The sequence below is a fragment of the Mustela putorius genome, unplaced genomic scaffold, assembly GCF_011764305.1.
Source record: "Mustela putorius furo isolate JIRA1106 unplaced genomic scaffold, ASM1176430v1.1 tig00537350_pilon_pilon_pilon, whole genome shotgun sequence".
Classification (NCBI taxonomy): Eukaryota; Metazoa; Chordata; class Mammalia; order Carnivora; family Mustelidae; genus Mustela; species Mustela putorius.
In genome coordinates, this window is record NW_025422471.1 from 22,343,648 (window position 1) to 22,365,678 (window position 22,031).

General features: G+C 32.1%; 1 protein-coding gene across 9 annotated transcripts in view; it reads right to left on the reverse strand.

Moving 5' to 3' along the window:
- The window catches only part of TENT2 (terminal nucleotidyltransferase 2), a 67,820-nt gene that overhangs the window by 22,090 nt on the left and 23,699 nt on the right, over window positions 1–22,031 (reverse strand). For 8 of the 9 annotated variants that reach the window (XM_004766811.3, XM_013063686.2, XM_045074459.1 and 5 more), the window contains 7 exons: window positions 19,268–19,382; window positions 19,087–19,178; window positions 16,950–17,028; window positions 14,786–14,855; window positions 8,229–8,305; window positions 7,443–7,571; window positions 2,426–2,469 (listed from right to left, as the gene is read on the reverse strand). In XM_004766811.3, coding sequence (XP_004766868.1) covers window positions 2,426–2,469; window positions 7,443–7,571; window positions 8,229–8,305; window positions 14,786–14,855; window positions 16,950–17,028; window positions 19,087–19,178; window positions 19,268–19,382 — 606 coding nt within the window. The remainder of the gene's footprint in view (window positions 1–2,425; window positions 2,470–7,442; window positions 7,572–8,228; window positions 8,306–14,785; window positions 14,856–16,949; window positions 17,029–19,086; window positions 19,179–19,267; window positions 19,383–22,031) is intronic. The other variant, XM_013063688.2, reaches the window with a different exon arrangement.

Here is a 22,031-nt window from a genome sequence, read left to right on the forward strand (position 1 = left end):
AGCAACAAATATTAGATGAAATAATATATTAGTAAACAGTATAATTTTGTCTTAGGCAGCACAGAATGAGAGAAAAAAATAAGTTTCTGGATCCATAATTTGTGACTATAAAGCTTGAATTAATAATGTAACCTTCCTAAGACTTAGTTTCTTCACCTGTGAATCAAGAATAATACTATACTAGATAATACTAGGATTAAGGATAAGGTATATAAAATTCATACAGTGCTAACATAAAATAGATACTAAATAAGTGACAGTTATTAATAGTAAGAAATAAGCTGATTTGTCTGTTCTATTAGATGGACCACTGAGAAAAGTCCTCTACTGATCAATCACCTACAGGTTTCAGATACAATTTAAAATCCTTTTAGAGTGGATATTAAGTCCTTACCCATGTAAGCATCAACCTTATAGTAAAGATAATGTACTTTAAATATTTATGACAACGTGACCACACCTGAAAGCAAATTAAGACATTCTTAAATCTAGCAAGTCTTGCTATTAGTATTTTTTAAGGCCTTGGGGCTGGACTAAATCTATTTCCCTGTTATAGGTACAGAAATATGATTATTAGCAAAACAGGGGTAGAGAGTATAGGGTAAGAGATGGTGTATGTGAAGAGAAGTCAGGACTCCAACATGGGGGAAAGCTAGATAATGAAAAACATGAAACAAAAGTGAAAAAAAATGAGGCTCTTCAAACTAGAACATACCAGTAAGAACCTGGATATCCTATAATAAGAGCAATATATCTGTTCTGTTCTCCAACATAGTACATTAAATTGAGATTTCCTTAGTATTTTATATTACTAAGAAGAGTTCATGCAGCGAGGGTTTTAAGTGGGATTTCTGTAGAAACGTCTATTCCATACACAATAATAGACTCTTTAAAGGTAAGTTTAACTATTAGCTGTTTTGTATGCTAAAAAAAATATACAGTTCTTTCTATACTGAAACCTAGGTCTTAACCAAAAAGTTGAGACAAAAAAATGAAATTGTAAACACCCAGTTATCATCTTTGACCTTTCAGTATATGCTAAAGAATTAATACTTTATTGAAGGGAGAAAAACATTCAAGGATAAGGCCAAAAGTTCAAGTTACTTTTATTTCTACACTTATTGATGCTTTCATTTTCGTGTTTATGAAAGCATAAATACTGATCCTTAGAAATAACTGAAATTCATTATAGCAGTTCATAAGAGCAGGAATTAATTTTCAAAATGAGGAAGATAAGATATCCAGATTCCAAAAGATTCTTATAGATATTGTCTTTACCAGATAACTCACTACAAACTAAGAAGCCCCCACTACAGCAAAACTCTATTACAGTACACCTTTATTATCCAGCACCTTGAATGTATGCATTACAGTGAGAACCTTTGTTCAAAAACAAACACATCAGTTCTTCTCAATTATCAAAGATTAAGTCATATTTAATTTAGATTCCACATCAAGTAGATTTATATTTTATACGATACAGGCAGAATAAGTATATCTTTTGAAAACTTATCACTCAAGCTAGAAATTACATTTTCCAATTTGACTAGTAAGTTTAGAAAACAGTTCTTTTTATAAGTTTACAAAACAGGTAAAAATTACACAGTTTCAGAAGGTTAAACATTCTAAACAGCTTAAATATCATTCCAAATAAAACCAGGAATAAGGATCACTATGGAGGAAAACAGAAACAGTAGGACTATAAAACAAGGGAACAGAATTCTGGAAAAAAAGAACACAAAAAACTGGAAAAGAAACAACAGTATAAAAGATTGTGAATATGTATACTAACCTAGGTTTTTCTAAACTCAAACTGAGTACATACCAAAATTTTTCTAGTAAGCACCCTTTACTTCTTTAATGTTTCCAATTAACTTCAGGAGTCTTAATATTGTGCACAGAAATAGTAAACTGATATTACTTCTCTTGGTGTATTGGTAAAATCAAATGAAAGATAAAATGATTATTCAATTGTTCAAATTCTTGGTTTTTCCTCCTGCTTTCAAAGTATACATACATTGGCCTAAAAACTTCTGAGTTAGTAACTAAAGAAATGCTATAAAACTATATTTGAAAATACCATAAAGAAAACTAGAATAAGCCTAACTAAAGCCTAACTGAGCCTTCCCAACTGAGTATATTTAATTGCTATTAGTGATAATCATGAACATCATGTGAAAAATTCTACCATTTACATAAATGACCAGACTATCTGCCAATAACCAAATAAAATATCAGTCTTTCAAAAAAGTTTATGAAATATTTTTAATGTGCTAGTGGCCAACTCCTCAGCCTATAGAGAAAATGTTATCATATACTTAGAAGGTAACTATTACACCTTTTATAGTCACATTAATGCTACATATAATAGTTCCACATATACTTGCCATAATATGTATTGTAATAATTTATAAGAAACACTTACTGGGTAAATTTTTTGGATGGATGGAAGGATGGGTTCAGGTAGGGCTATAAAAAAAAAAAGTTTAAAGCTTCCGTGATTCACATAATTCATTTTACAAAGCAATAATTTGTCAGCTATACCCCAGGTTTAAGGGTTTCTGCTTAAATTCAATAGTTTCCATATATTTTGTGAATTCTGATCCCTAAAAATTTCACTTCCAAATATACCTAAGTTGATAACTTAAGGTTTATTAATAAATTATGTATATTTCTATGTAAACCAATGTTCCTTACATGGTTTTAGAAAAACAGGCCATCAATGAACACACATCATTTGGTCCAACATCAGACACACACATGAAATAAGCAAGACAAGGATTGATTGATTGTTCTACAGATATTGAATGAACATTGTTAAAATGGATGTAGCTACCAAAAAGAAAATTTTTAAATACAGTCCAATGATACTGTATCATAAAAGAACAACAGCTATATCATAACTGTCCCTTTATTTTTAATTCTCATAAACAATAATATCAAAATTTAATAGTTTCAGGAGATAGATTTGCTGGGGGCAAAAAGCTGGAAAAAAATTCTTCAACTTCACAAATTTTTAAAAAGAAGGCCTCAGCAAAGTTTAGAAATATATATCAGGATATTTATACCAATTTGCCATAAAAAATAAAAATTTCATATAAGAGACTCATTATTTCATATGTGATTTTCTTTTCAACTGTCATTCTTCATTCTCCAATAGCTTAACTGAAATCCAACTTCATGAAATGCATTAACTGTAATTTCACATCATTATAGTATAAAGGGAAGAACATGAAAGGTAAAGTGCTTAATATTCACAATTTAAAAAACTATAAAATACAATGTCTTGAGTAAGGTAAGACACAAGTAATGTATTTTCAAGATTTCTTTAAGATTAAAGACAAAATATAATACTATAAAAGCTATGTATTTGAAGAATTAGAAATACATTGTAGTAAGTAAATTCAGTGACTATCATTACCTTTAATTTGCAATTTAGCAAAAACCTTTTCAAATGACTTCTGAATACATTAATATACATATAATCAACCATTATTACCAACTTACATAACCTCCAACTATGATTATAAATGTATAAATTCCTATTGCATAGTATTTAAATGTTTCTTCTGTATCATGCTTCATTCCGAAGTGGAAATTAAAATAAAATTCCATGATATTCTGGAATGTTCACAGTGTGCAATTGAGGGGGAAAACTTATTACTTACCAGAACCACTCTTAGGAAGTAAAAATATTTTATTCCCAGAGGCATTCAAGTGCTCAAAATTCTAGAAGATCCTACAAATAAACTCAAGCCCCAGTTACTTTAATTCTAAAAGTCTTTATATTCATGTAACATTTTAATGACTTTCTAATAATTTTTGCTATAATACAGAAGTCAAACTAGAAACTCTTACTAGAATTAGTTTACTTAATTAAAAACCTGAATTCCTTTCTCACTGAATACTCCTAGTAAAATAAAATTATAATTTAAAAAATGATAAGAAGGTTATAGAGAATTAGAAAAAACCTTACCTCATTCTAGAATCGTAACTAGAATGCTAGAATAGAAAAACAGGTACTAACCCCTGGGTTAGGGTCTGTTATTAGACAAAGAGCCTTTAGAAATAAGCATTTTGAGGGGCACCTGGGTGGCTCAGTCAGTTAAGCACCTCTTTTTGATTGCGGCTCAGTCATAATCTCAAGGTCATGGGATCAAGCACCACATGGGGCTCCACACTGAGTGTGGAGATTACTTAAGATTCTCTCTCCCAAGCTCTCTACTCCTCTCCCACTCTCACTTTCTCTCAGATGTGCCTTCCCTCTCTCTGTCTCAAAATAAATAAACAAATAATATAAAAAGTAAGTAAAAGAACTAAGCAATTTGGAAATTCTGGGTAAGCAGGGGTATCACTCATAAATCCCATGTCTGACAACCTTAGAGATTTAAGAACACTAGTCACTTGTGAAAAGAAATAGAAGAAACCTCATTTACAGTGGAGTGAGGAAGTCCTGAAAGGGAATACAGTATACCCTGTATTCCCTAATAAAAAGAAGTTTACTTCACACACCCCAGCAGAATGAAGAAAGATTTTTTCCTTGCCCAGCAGCAGCCCAGCCAATGAGAAACAGCCCCATCCATCTTCTTCCCCTTCCTCTATAAAGGCAAGTCCCTGGCCTCCATTCTCTGGACTTGCCAATGGTTGGGTCACCATTTTGATTGTAATGAACTTCAATTCCTCTGTTATTCTTGAATAAACTCATTGTGTCAGTAAAAAAAAAATTGGCTCTTTTGTTTTTTCAAGGCCAACACATTAAGAGCAAGTGATGTACTATGGCAGTTATTTATTAACACTATCCTCATAGTAATCTCAAAGCCTTCAGAGTAATTTTTCAATGTTTATTTTACTCAAAGCAAAACACATTCAGAAAGAATCTGGCTATAACATCTATTTTTACTTCAAAATTCTGGACTGCAATCTTTTAAATTTCTCTCTCGAAAGCTTTATATAAAATAAAACTTAGTATTGCAGTATCTGATCAATTGATAACACTTTCAGAATAACTATTCTGCTAAGATTTTATTTTTGCTTCCATTTCAGATGAGGGTTTTCTGGTCAAGCCCCCACAGATTTATATATATATATATAAACATTCCATTCTGATTCATCAAAAATTTAAAAAAAAAAAAAGCGCATCTTCGACAACACTAAGCAACAATTCTGACACAATTTAAAATGCCTGAGATAGTTCTGTACCTAGGAAATGGTAAATATTCTATGAATAGTCATTTGTATCATTATTTCTAACCAGTTGCTACTTCTGCCTTTTTATTAATTACTAATCTTAGATTGCCATTAAAAGCTCTTCTCATCAGATTTTTACCCCTCATACTTTCATCAGTCACCTTTCAAGCATACATAGTCTCTTACTGACTGTTGAAATTTTTCAACCTTTCTACATTCAGAAGACTGTTCCCTTTGCTCTATTCATGGCAAAAAAGACATTAAAAGTATGTATGAAGTTAAATAAAACCTAAAGGTCCATCTAATCCAGCTATTCCTGTTATAGATAAGAATATTAAGATCAGAAAGGTAGAGTAATTTGGCCAAAATTATAAACACTACTTCACCATGGCATGACTGGAACTGCCCAAGACATCCTGAAGACTCCTGTATGACCCAAAAATAAATAAATAGATAGATAGATAGATAGATAGATAGATAAATGCACCTACTTATGTCAATCTAATTTCTTCTAGTAAGGAGCAGCTTAAATTTGCCAAATAACTGAGTTATACTTTAGCTCTGCATAGGTAAGGTTCTTTAACAAAGATCCAGAAACGGTTCATGAGAAAGCCATTAGTTAAAAATCATCTCAGTAAACAGGACTTTGTCAAAAATAAAATATGCTTAAAATACATTAGCAAGATTTTAGCATGATTTCTTAACACTGGTGAAATATTAACACCAGAACTTTCAACTCTCTTGCCAAACCACCTTGGGGAATCTGTGATTAAAGTATATTTTTCTTTTTTATTCCCCCAAGATTTATTTATTTGAAAAGGAGAAAAGGGGAGAGGGAAAAAATCTCAAGCAGATTCCCTGCCAAGCATAGAGCCTGACTCAGTGCTCAATCCCACCACCTTGAGATCACGGACCTGAGCTGAAATCAAGAGTCCAACAACTAACAGACTGAGCCACCCAGGCATCCCTAAAAAAGGCAATTAAACTAAAATTTCTAATGTAACCCATAAAAATAGAAGGAAAGGACACATATTATAGATGTTCATACATGTTAAATGCTGTAGTCATATCTAATTTTTAAATCATAACTAGGGGTCTATTCATTTTTTAGTTTCAGTTACAACTTAAAAAGTACACTTGACTAAACCTAAACAACTCTGATAAATTTTTGGCACATAACTTCTCAATATTTATATATATGTATATATACAAACTCTAATACAGATACTATTTTTAAAATAAAATTGGTATCATGTTGCATATAAGGGTATATCATGGGTATTTTCTTATATCATTAAATATCCTAAAAGGATCACTTTAGGCTAACATTATAATTAATTCCAGCATAACGTATCCATTCCTAAAAACTTAAGATTATTTTGAATCTTCTGTTATCTCAATAAACACGATCAAAATCAGCCTGATATATAAATCCATACACGTATCTCTGATATTACCTTGGGATTAATTCCTAGAAATGCAATCACTGAATAACACTGAGTCAAAGGGTAAAACATAAATATTACAACACTGCTTCCTAAACTATGGAAATATCATTAGATCAGACCCTAAACATCCTGATAAAGGGTCTTCTGTTACAGTAACATCAAGTCTTTTAACCAATTTCCATGCCACCTCACAATGAATAAAACTTCTGTGACCAAAAAGAAAATCCTGTCTCAAGTGAAAAATAAAAAAACATGATGAATGGTGCTTGAGCTTATTTTTATAGACCTTCTGAACATGCACATGCCTCAACATAATGGGTCCACAACACAGTAGAAGTTCTTTGAATATATAATACTGAAAAACTGTCAAAAAAAAATAAAAAACACAGTAAAACTTCCTTTATAATGTTTTCCAGGGAATAACATTTCTTCCCTTTTTTGTGGGGGAAGGAAGGGTTGGGCAGAGAGAAAGGGAGAGCGAAATCCTTAAGCTTGAGCCATAAGTACTTTCCAAAAAGTACTTCAGCTTGACATGAGGCTTGATCTCACAACCCTGACATCATGACCTGAGCCAAGACCAAGAATAGGACACTTAACTGACTGAGCCATCCAGGCACCCCCAGGAATAATATTTCTAAAACATCTATTCAAAGCAACGAATTAGGAAACATGGTTTTCTGGGCTTTAGAAAGAACTTTTTAAAACAATGCTGTTTGAAGACAGAGCCAACAGAGAAGACATCATAATGAAATTCAATGAAATTCAATTTTCATTTTAAAAATTGGGAAAAAAGACGAAAATACTTACTTTGTAAATAGTGCAAAACCATCAATACAAGACTATAGCTGCTTAAAGTACCACGACTGGCATCATTTATTTCATGGTGACTCGCCCACTTCTTAATCACCAGTACTAACGGACGAACTCGATTTTCAACTGAAAGTAAAATTAAAACTTAAAAATGGTAAGAAAATATTATGGTTTCTTTGAAAGCTTCTATCATTTCCAAACTACAACAAAAAGAACATTGCCTCCCTATTTATTAAACACTTTGCTCACCATAAACCTGTCTTGCTTTTTTAAAAGGTATCTTAATCACTTTTTAAAGATTATCATTAAAATTTATTTTATTGACCTGTAACTTTAGTAGTATATAATTTAGTGTAGCAATTTTTATAAATATAATAAAAGGCACTATACATAAATATAATTAAACAGATGTCAGTATTTATTACAAACATCTTTAAAAAGGAATAAAGAGTAGGGGGTTAGGGGAGTAGGAAAAGAATAAATGAAACAAGATGGGATCGGGAGGGAGACAAACCATAAAAGACTTTTAATCTCACAAAACAAACTGAGGGTTGCTGGGGGGAGGGGGAGTAGGGAGAGGGTGGTAGGGTTATGGGCATTGGGGAAGGTATGTGCTATGGTGAGTGCTGTGAGGTGTGTAAACCTGGCGATTCACAGACCTATACCCCTGGGGCTAATACTACATTATACGTTAATTAAAAAATTAAAAAATAAAAAATAAAAAAAAGGAATAAAGAATGAAGGATAGAGAAGTTGGTAATTATTTGGAAATAAAAAACTTACGGTATGCATAAGTTCTGAGAAGGAATGTGTTTCTTATTCCAACAATATTGTTTACATTCAAGTCGAATTCCACACAACTATGAAGAGAGAAAAACACCTTAGCTCAAGTGTTTTTAAACATTAGCTCAAATGTTTTTAAACCAACTAACTCCCTTGTAACTAAATTAATATTCATCTATCCTATCATGCAAAAACAGCATGAGCCCAAAGGCCAAATACTTTAAAATGAGGCACTAAAGGAATAAGAAAAAATACATACTCAGTACATATGAGTAAGTGTATATTAAAAATATAAAACAGGATTACAGTTGCAAGATCCATAATGTACTACTCAGGCTCCAATTATCCTTAATAAAACAAATTTCAAAATTTCGCAGTCCTTTATAGATAAACAAAATTATGTGACCAAAAAACATTTCTGGCCAAATTATCCTACTGAGTTATATACCCTCAACTAATTTGGAATTAAAGCAACACTGCTTTAAAACAATAGAAATAAAATCATAAAGTACAGGTGAAAAACATAGAAGGCTATACATTATAGGGTAAGACATAAATAAGATATAAGTTACAATATCATACCAAATTTAGCTACTGATAATCTGGAAAGAACAGTGAAACACATAACAGAAGGGTTAATTCTTTGAAAGCAAAGATACCATGCAATTTGCAATTTAGAAAATAGGGCATTAATGATGGGATCTAAAAAGAAAGCCTAAACCCAAAATAAAAGGAAAGATTAATGAAAATTACATTATGAGGTCCAAGTTCTTCTGCACACTGAATTTTTCTATACAAAGACTGCTTAAAATAAAAACTTAACAAAATTCCTTTCTACAAACTTTTAATTACAAAATCTGAAATTTACCAATTCAGGTTTTCTTGTTTTGGGAAATGAAACCCTATAATCTTTCAACTAAACATGCATAGTAGTATTACTACTTCAGATATCATATATATTTGTCTTCGGGAAACTTACGGCAACAATGAAGATACATTCTCTAATTGTGTCTGTGCAAGGCTAATATTGAAACCAGTCTGCAATTCCTCTATATAACTCAATACAGAGGAAAAAACCAGAACGAAACCAGTTTGCAATTAAAAACTTTTCCAAAAATAGGAATTCAGAGCTTTAAAAATATCCACAGTACTTGCTTCAAATTCTACTTCTGGAAATACTAAAGTAATCCTATATATATGGCAAAAAAGTTTATGTACAAAATGTTTATTCTAACAGGGGAATAAGTAAGTTAATCACAACCTATTCACTCAATGAAATACTACTGTAAAGCCATTAAAATGAAGCCAGAAAATAATCAATGGTATAAACAAATATCCATGACATATGATTAAATAAAAAAGGATAATCTCAATTTTAATTTTAAAAACTCTTATGCATTCATATGCATAGAAGAGGGACTAAAAGTTTTATACCAAAATGTTAGTATCACTTATCTTTGAGTGTTAAAAGTAGACTTTTTTTAAAAAATGGTCTGTATATGGGGTGCCTGAGTGGCTCAGTGGGTTAAGCCTCTGCCTTTGGCTCAGGTCATGATCTCAGGATCCTGGGATCAAGCCCAGCATCTAGCTCTCTGCTCTGCAGGGAGCCTGCTTCCTCCCCTCGCCCCCCCACCTCCCTACCCCCACTCTGCCTGCCTCTTTGCCTACTTGTGCTCTCTCTCTGTTAAATAAATAAATAAAATCTTTAAAATGGTCTGTATAGAGACTATAAAATGGTGTTTATAAAAAATACTTAAAAATGGAAAAAGCTTGTTTAATAATTTTAAATAGAAAAAGAAATGCAACCAACACAGGACCACCCAAATACTTAAAGCAGTTTATAACAAACATAAAGGAAATAATCAACAGCAATACAGTAATAGTGGGGGACTTTAAAACCCCATTTTCATCAATGGACAGAGCATCCAAATAGAAAATAAACAAGGAAACAGTGGCTCTGAACAACATATTGGGCCAGCGGGATTTATCAGATATATTCAGAACATTCCACCCTAAAACAGCAGAATACACATTCTTTTCAAGTGCACACAGAAATTTCCAGAACAGATCATATATTAGGCAACAAAACAAGTCTCAACAAATTAAAAAAGACCTAAGTCATTCCATGCATCTTTTCTGACCACAATGCTATAAAACAAAAATCAACCACAAGAAAAAAATCTGGAAAAAGCACAAACAAATGGAGATTAAATAACATGCTACCAAACAATGAATGGGTCAACCAAAACAAAACCAAAGAGGAAATCAAAAAATACACAGAGACAAGTGAAAATGAAAACACAATGACCAAGAATCTCTGTAAAGCATCAAAAGTGGTTCTAAAGGGGAAGTTTATAGCAACATAGGCCTACCTCAAAAAGTAATAAAAATCTCAAATAAACAACCTAACCTTACACCTAAACAAGCTAGAAAAAGAACAAAACCCCAAACCAGTAGAAGGAAAGAAACAATAAAGATTAGAGCAGAAATAAATTAAATAAAAACTCAAACAAAAAACAATAGAACAAATTAGTAAAACCAGGAGTTGGTTCTTTGAAAAGATCAACAAACTTGACAAACCTTCAGCCAGACTCGTCAAAAATAAAAAATAAAAAATAAAAAAAAAAGAGCAGGGTGCCTGGGTGGCTCAGTGAGTTGGGCATCTGCCTTCAGCTCAGGTCATGATCCCAGTGTCCTAGGACTGAGTCCTGCATCTAGCTCCTTGCTCAGCTGGGAGCTTGCTTCTTCCTCTGCCTGCCACTCCCCCTGTTTGTATTCTCTCTCTCTCTGACAAATAAATAAAGGAAATCTTTAAAAAAAAAAAAGCACACTCAAATAAAATCACAAATGAAAAAGGAGAAATAACAACCAACACGGCAGAAATACAAAGGATTTTAAGAGAATATTATGAAAAATTATGTGACAACAAATTGGACAATCTAAAAGAAATGGATAAATTCCCAGAAACCTATAACCTCCCAAAACTGAATCAGAAGGAAATGGAAAATCTGAATAGGCCAATTACCAGCAATGAAATTAAATTAGTTATCAAAAAACTCCACAGAAATAAAAGTTCAGGACCAAAAGTCTTTACAGGTGAATTCTATCAAATGTTCAAAGAACAGTTAGTAAGTAAGCTTTTCAAGCTATTCCAAAAAAAGAGAAGAAAAGGAAAACTTCCAAATTCATTCTATGAGTCCTGCGATTACCCTGATACCAAAACTAGATAAAAACACTACAAAAATAGAGAACTACAGGCCAGTATCTCTGATAATACAGATGTAAAAATCCTCAACAAAATATTACCCAGCCAAATTTAACAATACATTAAAAAAGTCATTCATGACAATCAATTGGAATATATTCCTGGGATGCAAAGGTGGTGCTATTTGCAAATCAATAAATGTGACACATCACATCCATTAGAGAAAGACTAAAAACCATACCATCATTTCAATAGATGCAGCAAAAGTACATGACAAAGTACAACATCCAATTGTATATACTAAAAACCCTCAACAAAATAGGTTTAAAGGGGACATACCTCACCATAATAAAGGCCATATACTGAAAAACCCAACACTAACATCATACTCAACAGTGGAAAAAGTGAGAGCTTTCCCCCTAAGAACAAGTAAAGGATGCTCACTCTAGCCACTAAATGTGAGACCTGGAACCATAAAAATCCTAGAAGAGAGCACAGGCAGTAATTTCTCTCCCATCAGCCATAGCAACATTTTTCTACATGTGTCTTCTGAAACAAGGTAAATAAAGGTAAAAATAAACTACATCAAAATAAAAAGTTTCTGTGCAGTAAGGAAACAATCATCAAAACTAAAACAACCTACTAAATGGGGGAAGATATTTACAAACAACTTCTACAACTCAACACCCAAAAAACAAAATCCAATTTTTAAAAAATGGGCAGAAGACATGAACAGACATTTCTCCAAAGAGATACAGATGGCCAACAGACATGTAAAAAGATGCTCAACATCATTCATCATCAGGGAAATGCAAATCAAAATCACAATCAGATATTACCTCACACTTGTCAGACTGGCTAAAATCAAAAACATATAAGAAACAGTAAAAGCTGGCAAGAAGGTGGAGAAAAAAGAACCCTTGTGTCCTGTTGGTGAGAATGCAAACTAAAACAGCCACTGTAGAAAACAGTATGGAAGTTTCTCAAAAAATTAAAAATAGGACTACCCCATAATCCAGTCATCACATCACATTACTGGACATTTATACAAAGAATACAAAAACACTAATTTGAAAGGATATATGTACCCCAATACTACTTACAGCATAATTTATAATAGCCAAGTTTGGAAGCAAACAAAATTTTCACCAAAAGATGACTGGAGATATACCTATCTATCTACATAGATTCATAGATAGATCTCACATATATGTGTCTACATATATATATATACAAACATACATAATGGAGTATTAATCATAAAAAAACATCTTATTTGCAACAATATGGATGGAGTTACAAGAGTATAATAACACCAAGTGAACTAAGTCAATCAGAGAAAGACAAATACCATATAATTGCACTCATGTGGAATAAAAAAAAAAAATGAACAAAGGAAAAACAAATGAGAAAGACAAACCAGGAAAAAGAGTCTCACCTATAGAGCACAAAGAGATAGTTACCAGAGGGTAGATGGGTAGGGGAATGGGTGAAATAGGTGATGGGGATTAGAGTAGATTTATTATGATCAGCACTGAAAAATGCACAGAATTGTTGAATCACTATACTGTACACCTGAAACTAATACAGCTGTATGTCAACAATACTGGAATTAAAATTTAAAACTTAAAATAAAAGAGAGAAGGGGAAGGCACCTGGCTGATTCAGTCAGTTAAACATCTGACTCTCCATCTCAACTCCTAACATCTTGATGTTAGGGTTGTGAGTTCAAGCCCCACATTGGTATGGAGCCTACTTAAAAAAATTTTGTTTTTTAATTAAAAATTTTTTTAAACTACAAAAAAAGGAAAGGAATAAAATTTTTATATGATTACTACAATCGTATATTTTTCAAAAATTATAATAAGCTAATAGTTTTATTTATGTTTAGTTTATCTCCCTATAAAGTGCTTTAGAGAAGTCTACCATTATTTATTTGGCAAAAATTCAATAAATATTTATACATTGGATGGATATTTGGATGAATGGAGGGGAAGGTATGAGCCAAATCTAAGAATTTGTTTAAAATATATATATTCAAAAAATAATAATAAAATTAAATTAAATTAAAAATACATATTCAGTCAATTCTAACTATTTGAGTAGGTATGCTCTACAACAGCACTGTAAACACTGAATTAATGAATACAAAACCACTGCTCCTAGGGGAAATAAGAGGTTAGGTTTCCACAAGTCTTCAGTCAAAACATTTTCATCAATTGATCAAAACATAACTTTTTTATGTGTTTCCATTTAAAGACAACTTGTTCACTGACAATGAACTCATAGCCAAACCCACTGTAACTCATGCCTGAACAAAGCATATCTAATACATGTACTTCCTCCATAAGGCACATCACAGCTTTATATACATAAACAATAGACAGTAACTCAGCACTATGCCAGGGGACTATTTTAAACAGCAAAGGCACTCATAAAAAGTATCAAAATGTAAAAAACATGGCACTGAACTGGACTGTGAAAAGAATAATTATTTAACAATACAAAAGGTGAAACAAGAAGGCAAAGAGTCACATTCTTTAACCTCAGTTAGGAACCTGTGCATTGAGTGACTCGGAATTTTCTCCACTCAGAACATGTCTACAAATAACCATGATAGTGCTCCAGGTATTAATTTGGAGGGTTACAAAATAAATTTCATCAAGTAGGCAAATTCGTAAAAGAATCCATGAATAATGAGGTTCAAGCATGTATATATTTGCACTTATATTTACATAAAGAATTTCAGTATTACTTTTACAAAACTGGACTAGAAAACCTAATATTCACAATTCCATCTATTCTTTAGAAAACAACACATCTTGTTTAACCAATGAAATAGTCAACACCTATTTACATTTTATGTTCAGATATTATATAAAAGATTCCAATCTCAATGCCAATTAGAAATCCAATCAGAATTTCAGAACCCAGGCTGGTAGAATGTACCGACAGATGTAATTACATTTACAACAACCCCCTTGATAGAAATACACATCAAATTTTGAAATACACAACAAATTTCATCAATTAAGATATATTCTGAAGAGTGACTACATTTCTAAAAGGCAAGAGATCATTTATAAATGTGAAATGTATAACTAAATATATATTTTTTTAAATAGATAGTTTCAAACACTCGAAATGTCAAGCAGAATAACTAAGTATAGTTAAGCATAAAAAATTGCTTAGACTATTCCAAAAAAAATCTCAAAGACCAAATCAAGCAGTTCTAAAAATTGATAAAAATAAGCTATTACACTGTAGCATATATTTCTTAATTATTTACATTAAAAGAACATCTAAAAATGATTTAAAGCAACTGAAAAACAAAAATTCAGTAATTATTTACCTGACTTTATCCCTGAACTTCACAATCGGCACTTTTGCTCGAATCAGCTGAGGTCTCTCAATGTAGCCAGCTGAAGGATAAAAGGTAATGTGAGTACCTGTAAATGTTTTTCAAATTCATAGTGTTCCAATGCACATTTTTAAAAAATGGTATTTTACTAAACCAAAACAATGTAAAAGTCTTTGATAAGAAAGCAAAGGAAGGACACTATCGCATTCTTCTAAGACTGAAATTTCCAATACTATTTACAGGGATTTATATTTAAATTCAGAAATGTCATCTAATATCTAATAATATTCATAAAGAAATTCATCACAGCACTATAAACATGAAAAATATCTAGACTAGCATCAAGGTGATAAATTCTGGTATAGCACAAGGCAAAATATTATGGCAGCCATAAAAATCCTATTTATAAAGTCTTTAATGGGAAAGGCCTACAACATGATACATGGAGTAGTGATACATTTAAGTAAGTATAATCTCTAAGTGGAAAAACACATGTATTCATATTTTTATTCCATCAAACTTCATAATTTTTTAAATAATACAGATCTACTATATGAAATTAAGAAACTATAGAAAATTATTTTTAAAAAAACAAACAGCTAACTTTTCCCAAAGGAAAAATTTCCTAATGCCATAATTAAAGAAAGCATAATACCAGACTTAAAAGTGAAAAACTTTACTGTTACAATGCTTTTACCACCAAAATCATAAAATGTGTCAAGCTTCAAATACAATTTGTGTGCAGGAATTCAATGAGGTTCAATGAAAAATAAAATTAAGAGTTAAAAGTCCCAAGTTCCAGGTACAGGTTCTGACAGCAACAAACCAACTATGCTCCTCAGGCAAATTACTAAACCCACTAATCATCATTCTCCTTAACTACAAAAAATAACAACCAAAAATACCTATGAATTAGATGATTTCTAATGTCCCTTCTGTTTTTAACATTATTTTAGATTATTTAGATTATATTACTTATTTTATATTATATATTTTTATTTATAATATAAACTATATTATTATACATTAATATAATTATATATTATATATCATTTATATTCTATATTATATAAATTATACATATTATTTAATTTATATTTAATTTAATTTTAAAATTTAATTTTAATTTAATTAATATCATTTAATATATAATTATATATTAAATATAAAATATATGTAAATAATATGAATTATATATAAATATACAAATTATATAATAAATATATTTATATTTTATCAGATATATTTAAACAGTATATTATATAAATATATAATAAATACATAAATAATATGATTTATATTTATTATTATTATTTATATTATTTAGATATAAGACATGTTTTAACATGTTTTAGATTATTCTAATAATAGCTGTGGAAAATCCATTTAAGGTATGAATTACTCCTTTATTTTACCAGTCCACTAAAATAAATCACTTGATTCTTCACCAAAAACAGAACTTGTCCAGGGCAATAACTGGTCACTTTGTATTTTCCAGGTCAAAGCCTGACACATAGTAGTATATGTTGAATAAATGGACACAGCCCTTTCCGACATCACATAGGTACAATGACTTCCACTGTCCACAATATTCCATGGAAATTTAAAATAAATTATTTGAGATGGCTTAACATGTGGATTAAAATCCGCTTAGCTCACTTCATCAAGAATAAAATCTTGTAATAAATGGCCTATGTCAATAATTTTTCTTTTTGTTGGAGTAATTCATTTATGGGCTTCATGCTCAGTGATCCTATTTTTAAAATGTGACGTTGTAAATTGCACGTCACTGCAAAACAGTTGAAATTCTCACTTCCCCACATGAATACTTTATCTATCACTCTTTTGGTTTTTCATAGGTATTTTGCACTACAGCTATTCATATTCATGTTTTGGCTTTCCCTGTTGAATAGAAAAAGAACTGAAGCTTATATATACTTGAATTCCCAGTGCATGCTGTGGGATTATCTTACAAGTAAACTCAATAAAGAACTGTTATCTTTCTAATCAAGAGTTAAAAAGAATTCATTTGAAAAAAAGGATCCATATTATACCTATCGTGACCAGATAAACAACTCTTACCAGAAAATAAAGTGAAAGACATATTAAATAATTATGTCAGATGACGTATGAACTTGAGGCATATGAGACTTACAAAGTCTAGTACAGAAGTGTTTATGGACTAAGGTGAGTATGTGCCGTGCTTCAGTCTTCTGATTTACCTGAAAAAAACACTGAAAAGTTAAAAATAAAGTGTTTTTTCATTATCTTTCTAAATTTAGTGTTTTATTTTCTAAATGTTTCTCATCAAAAAAAAAAAAAAAAAACCAGAGTAGACCTTTCTTTTTAATATACATTTAATTACATTATAGAAAATGTCAACTTACATGCTGTCTTTCCCATCAACATTCCTATATCAATTCCTAATTATAAACTTAAGGCAAAATTTTAAAAATATTAAAACAGCCTTATTTGTCATTTTTTTAAACTTTAATATAAATGTACATAAAACAGTCTTCTCCTAGCAAAAGAGAGGGCACCTGGGTGCCTCAGTTGGTGAAGTGTCAGCCTTCAGCTCAGGTCATGATCCTGGGTTCCTGGGACTAAGCCCCATACCAGGCTCCATGCTCAACAGAGAGTCTGCTTCTCCTTCTCCTTTTACCCCTGCCCCTTACTCCTGATACCTCTCTCTCTTTCTTTCTCAAATAAAATCCTCAAATTTAAAAAAAAAAAAAAAAAGGAAAGAAAGAAAGAAAAAAAAAGAACAGAATTTTAACTTTCTATAACTTGTTACATTTCCCTATCTAGAGTGTGAGCTTCTTAAGGATAAGGTTCAAATCTATGGTGTCTCACTCTAAGTTCTAACATGATTCAAACATATGAACAAAAGATGGTGCTGAGTAGATTCTAACTCTGAGAGAAAGATTTAATTAAAACTCCAGTATTCGAGCGCCTGGGTGGCTCAGTGGGTTAAGCCTCTGCCTTCGGCTCAGGTCATGATCTCGGGGTCCTGGGATCGAGCCCCGCATCGAGCTCTCTGCTCAGCAGAGAGCCTGCTTCCCCCCACCCCTCTCTGCCTGCCTCTATGCCTACTTGTGATTTCTCTCTGAGAGTGTCAAATAAATAAATAAATAAATAAATCTCCAGGATTCTTCACTATGTTTATTATTTCTGAAGCTTTTTCCCAAAGTTTTCCTTTACATGATTTCAAAGCCTAGAAATGTGTCAGTTTCTTTCCTGGAATAAATAGATCTCTTTCTGATTTGTAGTAACTAGAAGCCAATTTTGTTAATGAAATAAAAATAATAAAGATACATACTACGATTCAGTAGATTTTTTCTTGTTTTCAAAGAGGTGGCATGTAATAAGGCATATTAAAACTATAGTTAAATTAATCTTTAGTAATTCAGAAGAAACCTCAGCATATTAAAGAGATTGCTTCAAGTTAGCTTAGTGAACACCAACTGCTGTGGTACTAAGGACAAACAAGAGTTATCGATTAATAGGAAATTCAAATATAAAACTAAATAACAAAATTTGGTTGCTAAACAAAAATAAAAAGAAACAAACCCCAAATACCACAGAAAAATATATTCAATCACAAGTCTTTTTTTTAAAAAGTCAGTCAGTGTAATCCCTTTTTGTATTCCCAAAACAAGAACTCCAAACCCTATAGCATTTTCAAAGGGTAAAGAAAGATTAAAAATAGAATCACTGATAATTCAAATGGAAAGCAAATATATCAAAACAATACTGACACATACTCTTCTTGTTGTATCCTGGCAACATATCCAATCCAATGACATTTCAAAACAGAGGCGGAGCAAACACAGTGAAGCCACCTTGCTTCAACAACTTAAAAATAAATTAATGCTAAATCTCTGTTATGTTTATTTGTGTATGTGCACACACCTTAAAAGAAAAAGCAGCATTGCCTGGCTTTCCTTTAATTACCATGAACAGAGAATCCAAAGAACTAATTAAAACAAAACAAAATTTTTCCTTCTACGACTTTTTTTTAAAAAATAGATTCCAGGGGCACCTGGGTGGCTCAGTGGGTTAAAGCCTCTGCCTTTGGCTCAGGTCATGATCCCAGGGTCCTGGGATCGAGCCCTGCATCGCGCCCTCTGCTCAGCAGGGAGCATGCTTCCTCCGCTCTTCTCTCTCTCTGCCTGCCTCTCTGCCTACTTGTGATCTCTATCTGTCAAACAAATACATAAAATCTTAAAAAAAAAAAAAATAGAACAAGGAAAAAAAAAAAGAACAATTGCAATAAATGTTTCATTACTTACTGGTTCTTCTTTAACAACTAAGCATAAATCACCATCACTGCTCCGGGTACCAAATCCATTTAAAGAGGACCCAACCAAAAAAAGTCTGCTTTCTAGAGAAACAGAATGGAATTATAAGGTATTATTTAAAATTTAAAGTAGGAATGCATATAAAAAGGGCATGCAAAATAGGGAAACATACGTGGAAATAACAGCTGAATTTCTCTCTGTAGCTGTGTTCGACACAGTTCTTTCTTCTTTAAATCACTTACTTGCTGCTGACATGCTTCAAATAACTCCAGTATCTGCTGACTCAACTTGAATCCACCACAAAAAAAGCAAAAATTTTGTTCAGAAATTTAAAGTAATTATCATACTCAGAAGTATAAAACAACACTACCAACAGTATTTTAAAAATGAGTATTTATTATCTCCTTAACACCTTCCAAACTACTGTCACTCAATAGTTACTTAAAAACTGAAATAGTTCCTAACTTTTCCAAAGTATCATTGATAAATCACAGAAAAGTACAGTTGGTCACTGAAAATTCTTAATGAGTATAACCCATGGCACAGCAAACTATAATCTTCACTTGCTGCCTGTTTTGGGAAGGCAGATGAGCTAAGAATGGTTTTTGTATTTTTAAAAGGTCATAAAAAAAAACAAGTAAAGGTATGCAACAGAAACATATGAGTGGCAAAGTCTAAAACAGTTACTATCTGTCCCTTTAAAAAAGAAGTTTGCCCAACCCAATATTCACACCACCAATAATAAATATTAACAAACTTTTAGAAGAAAAGCCCCTGATTGTCCTTGCCCATGCAAACCACCCTCTTTCCCCATTTTTAGAGTACTGACCTGAACCCTGTCTTCCTGTTGCCATCTATAGATAGAGAACTTGTTCATCTACCTATCCGGTTCACACTTTCCCCTACAACCCAACTCTCAACCTCATCACGCTAATTTCCTCATCTACAATGGGCTAGATATCTCAACATACTCCCACCATTTCTGAACTTCTCTTACTTCAGTATTTTTCATCAGCATAACTCCCACAGCCATAACATGGCCTTTACAATGAAAAAGAACAGACTACTGATATTTTAAATTCCAATATACTATCTTGGCTTCAATCTCTTATCCAATTCTTACTCTTTTACTCCCCTGCTCCAGAACCACACAGACCTGAAGTCCTCTGAATCCTCCCTTGTTTCCCCAGCTCATTAGCACCTGAATGGTATAATTTGCTTCCCTGTCCAGTCTATATCACAAAGTCCATCCCTTGAACCACCCTCTTTTATCATGCTTTAACATTATTCCCTTGTCATGCTCAGTCTAACACCTGTCCTGAAAAATCCTTAGCTCTTACATCAGAAAATAAAACTGAAAAAAAATTTTAAATCACAAAACTGGTATCTTTCAACTTAATATTTTAAAGCCTAGCCTAAGGTTGGTCCTTAGCATCATTGAGACTTCCATACCTCTGGTTAGAGGTATGGTTTCATTTTTCATCATCATCATTCTAAAATCTTTACTTCTTTCCTCAAGTCCCCTATACTTACCTTATTCTCTTTAGCAAATAACTTTAATAAAGTTTACTAAGAAAATTGAAAATAGCAGATATAACATTCATCAGCTTGCTAACTGCAAACTTTTTGCAAACTAACACATCTGAATGAATCTCATCTCTTTACCCCTTCTGTCAGACAAACTGTTCTCTTTCCCTGTTCAAAGTTAATACTTCTACCAATACTTTTGTACCAAGCCTCCTGGTCCCTTCCAGGGCACAAATACTTCCATCAGTTTTTCCTGATCTCTCTTGCATTTTCAACCTCTCCCTCTCTAGGCCTTCCCCATGACCAAGCACAACTCTCACTCATCATTTAAAATGTTTTCTTAAAACAGACAAAACAAAGAAACAGACTCATACACATGATAAACAAAGTGGTGGTTGTCAAAAGGAGTGAGTGGAGGAATGGCAAAATAGGTGTAAACAATTAAGAGATACAAATTTTGTTACAGAATAACTATGTTATAGATTTGAAAGGTGGGACATAGGGAACATAATCAATAATAATGTAACTTATAAATTTACATTGTGACAGAATAATTACACTTAATGTTATGAGCATTTCCAAACATACATAATTGTCAAATCACTATATTATACACCTAAAACTAATATGTTATTATATGTCAACTGTACTTCATTAGAAACAGTTTTTTTAATTAAAAAAATGAATTTTTAAATAGACTGACAAAAAATAAGTAAACAGAACATTTTGTCATGTTTAGAATACACATTTTAAGAAGGCAGAGGCAGTCTGGGCAATTAGGCAATGAAAGAGACATCATTTCTTAATATTCCTTTGACAACAATATTAATATACTTAACATTATTACTTTAATAGTTTTTAATAACCCTCCCTCCAAAAATAGAGCAACCAGAATAAAACAAACATATAAAACCAAACCAAAATAAAATAAAACAGGGCTAACAAATACAAATGATTACATATTACTCATGAACCCCAAAATATGAGCAACTGGGACCAAATACCAATAGCAAGACCAAACAGCAGCAAGACCCATTAAGAAGAAAAAAAGGAAAAAGATTTTGGACAGTCCCAAAGCCAGACCATCCAGAAATCAAACTGCCTATAGGTAGTACTACTTCCTGACCCTCTCCTCAAATTGAGGAATCCAATTCAGAGTAGAACAGCAACCAAAACTGGGGGAGAGCTGCATAGACTATACCCAAGAGTTCACAGGTAAATGCAAGAGGATCACAGAAAGATCAGAAATCTCGAAACAAAGTGAAAGCTCCTTTCTTAGAGCAACACACCAGCAGGAACCACCAGGAAGAGAAATCTAAACTAAACAGTAGAGAGCCATAGGGGCAAAGAAAACACAGTCCAGAATGAAAATGATTCTGACTCCCAGGAGTATCTGACAACACCTGGCA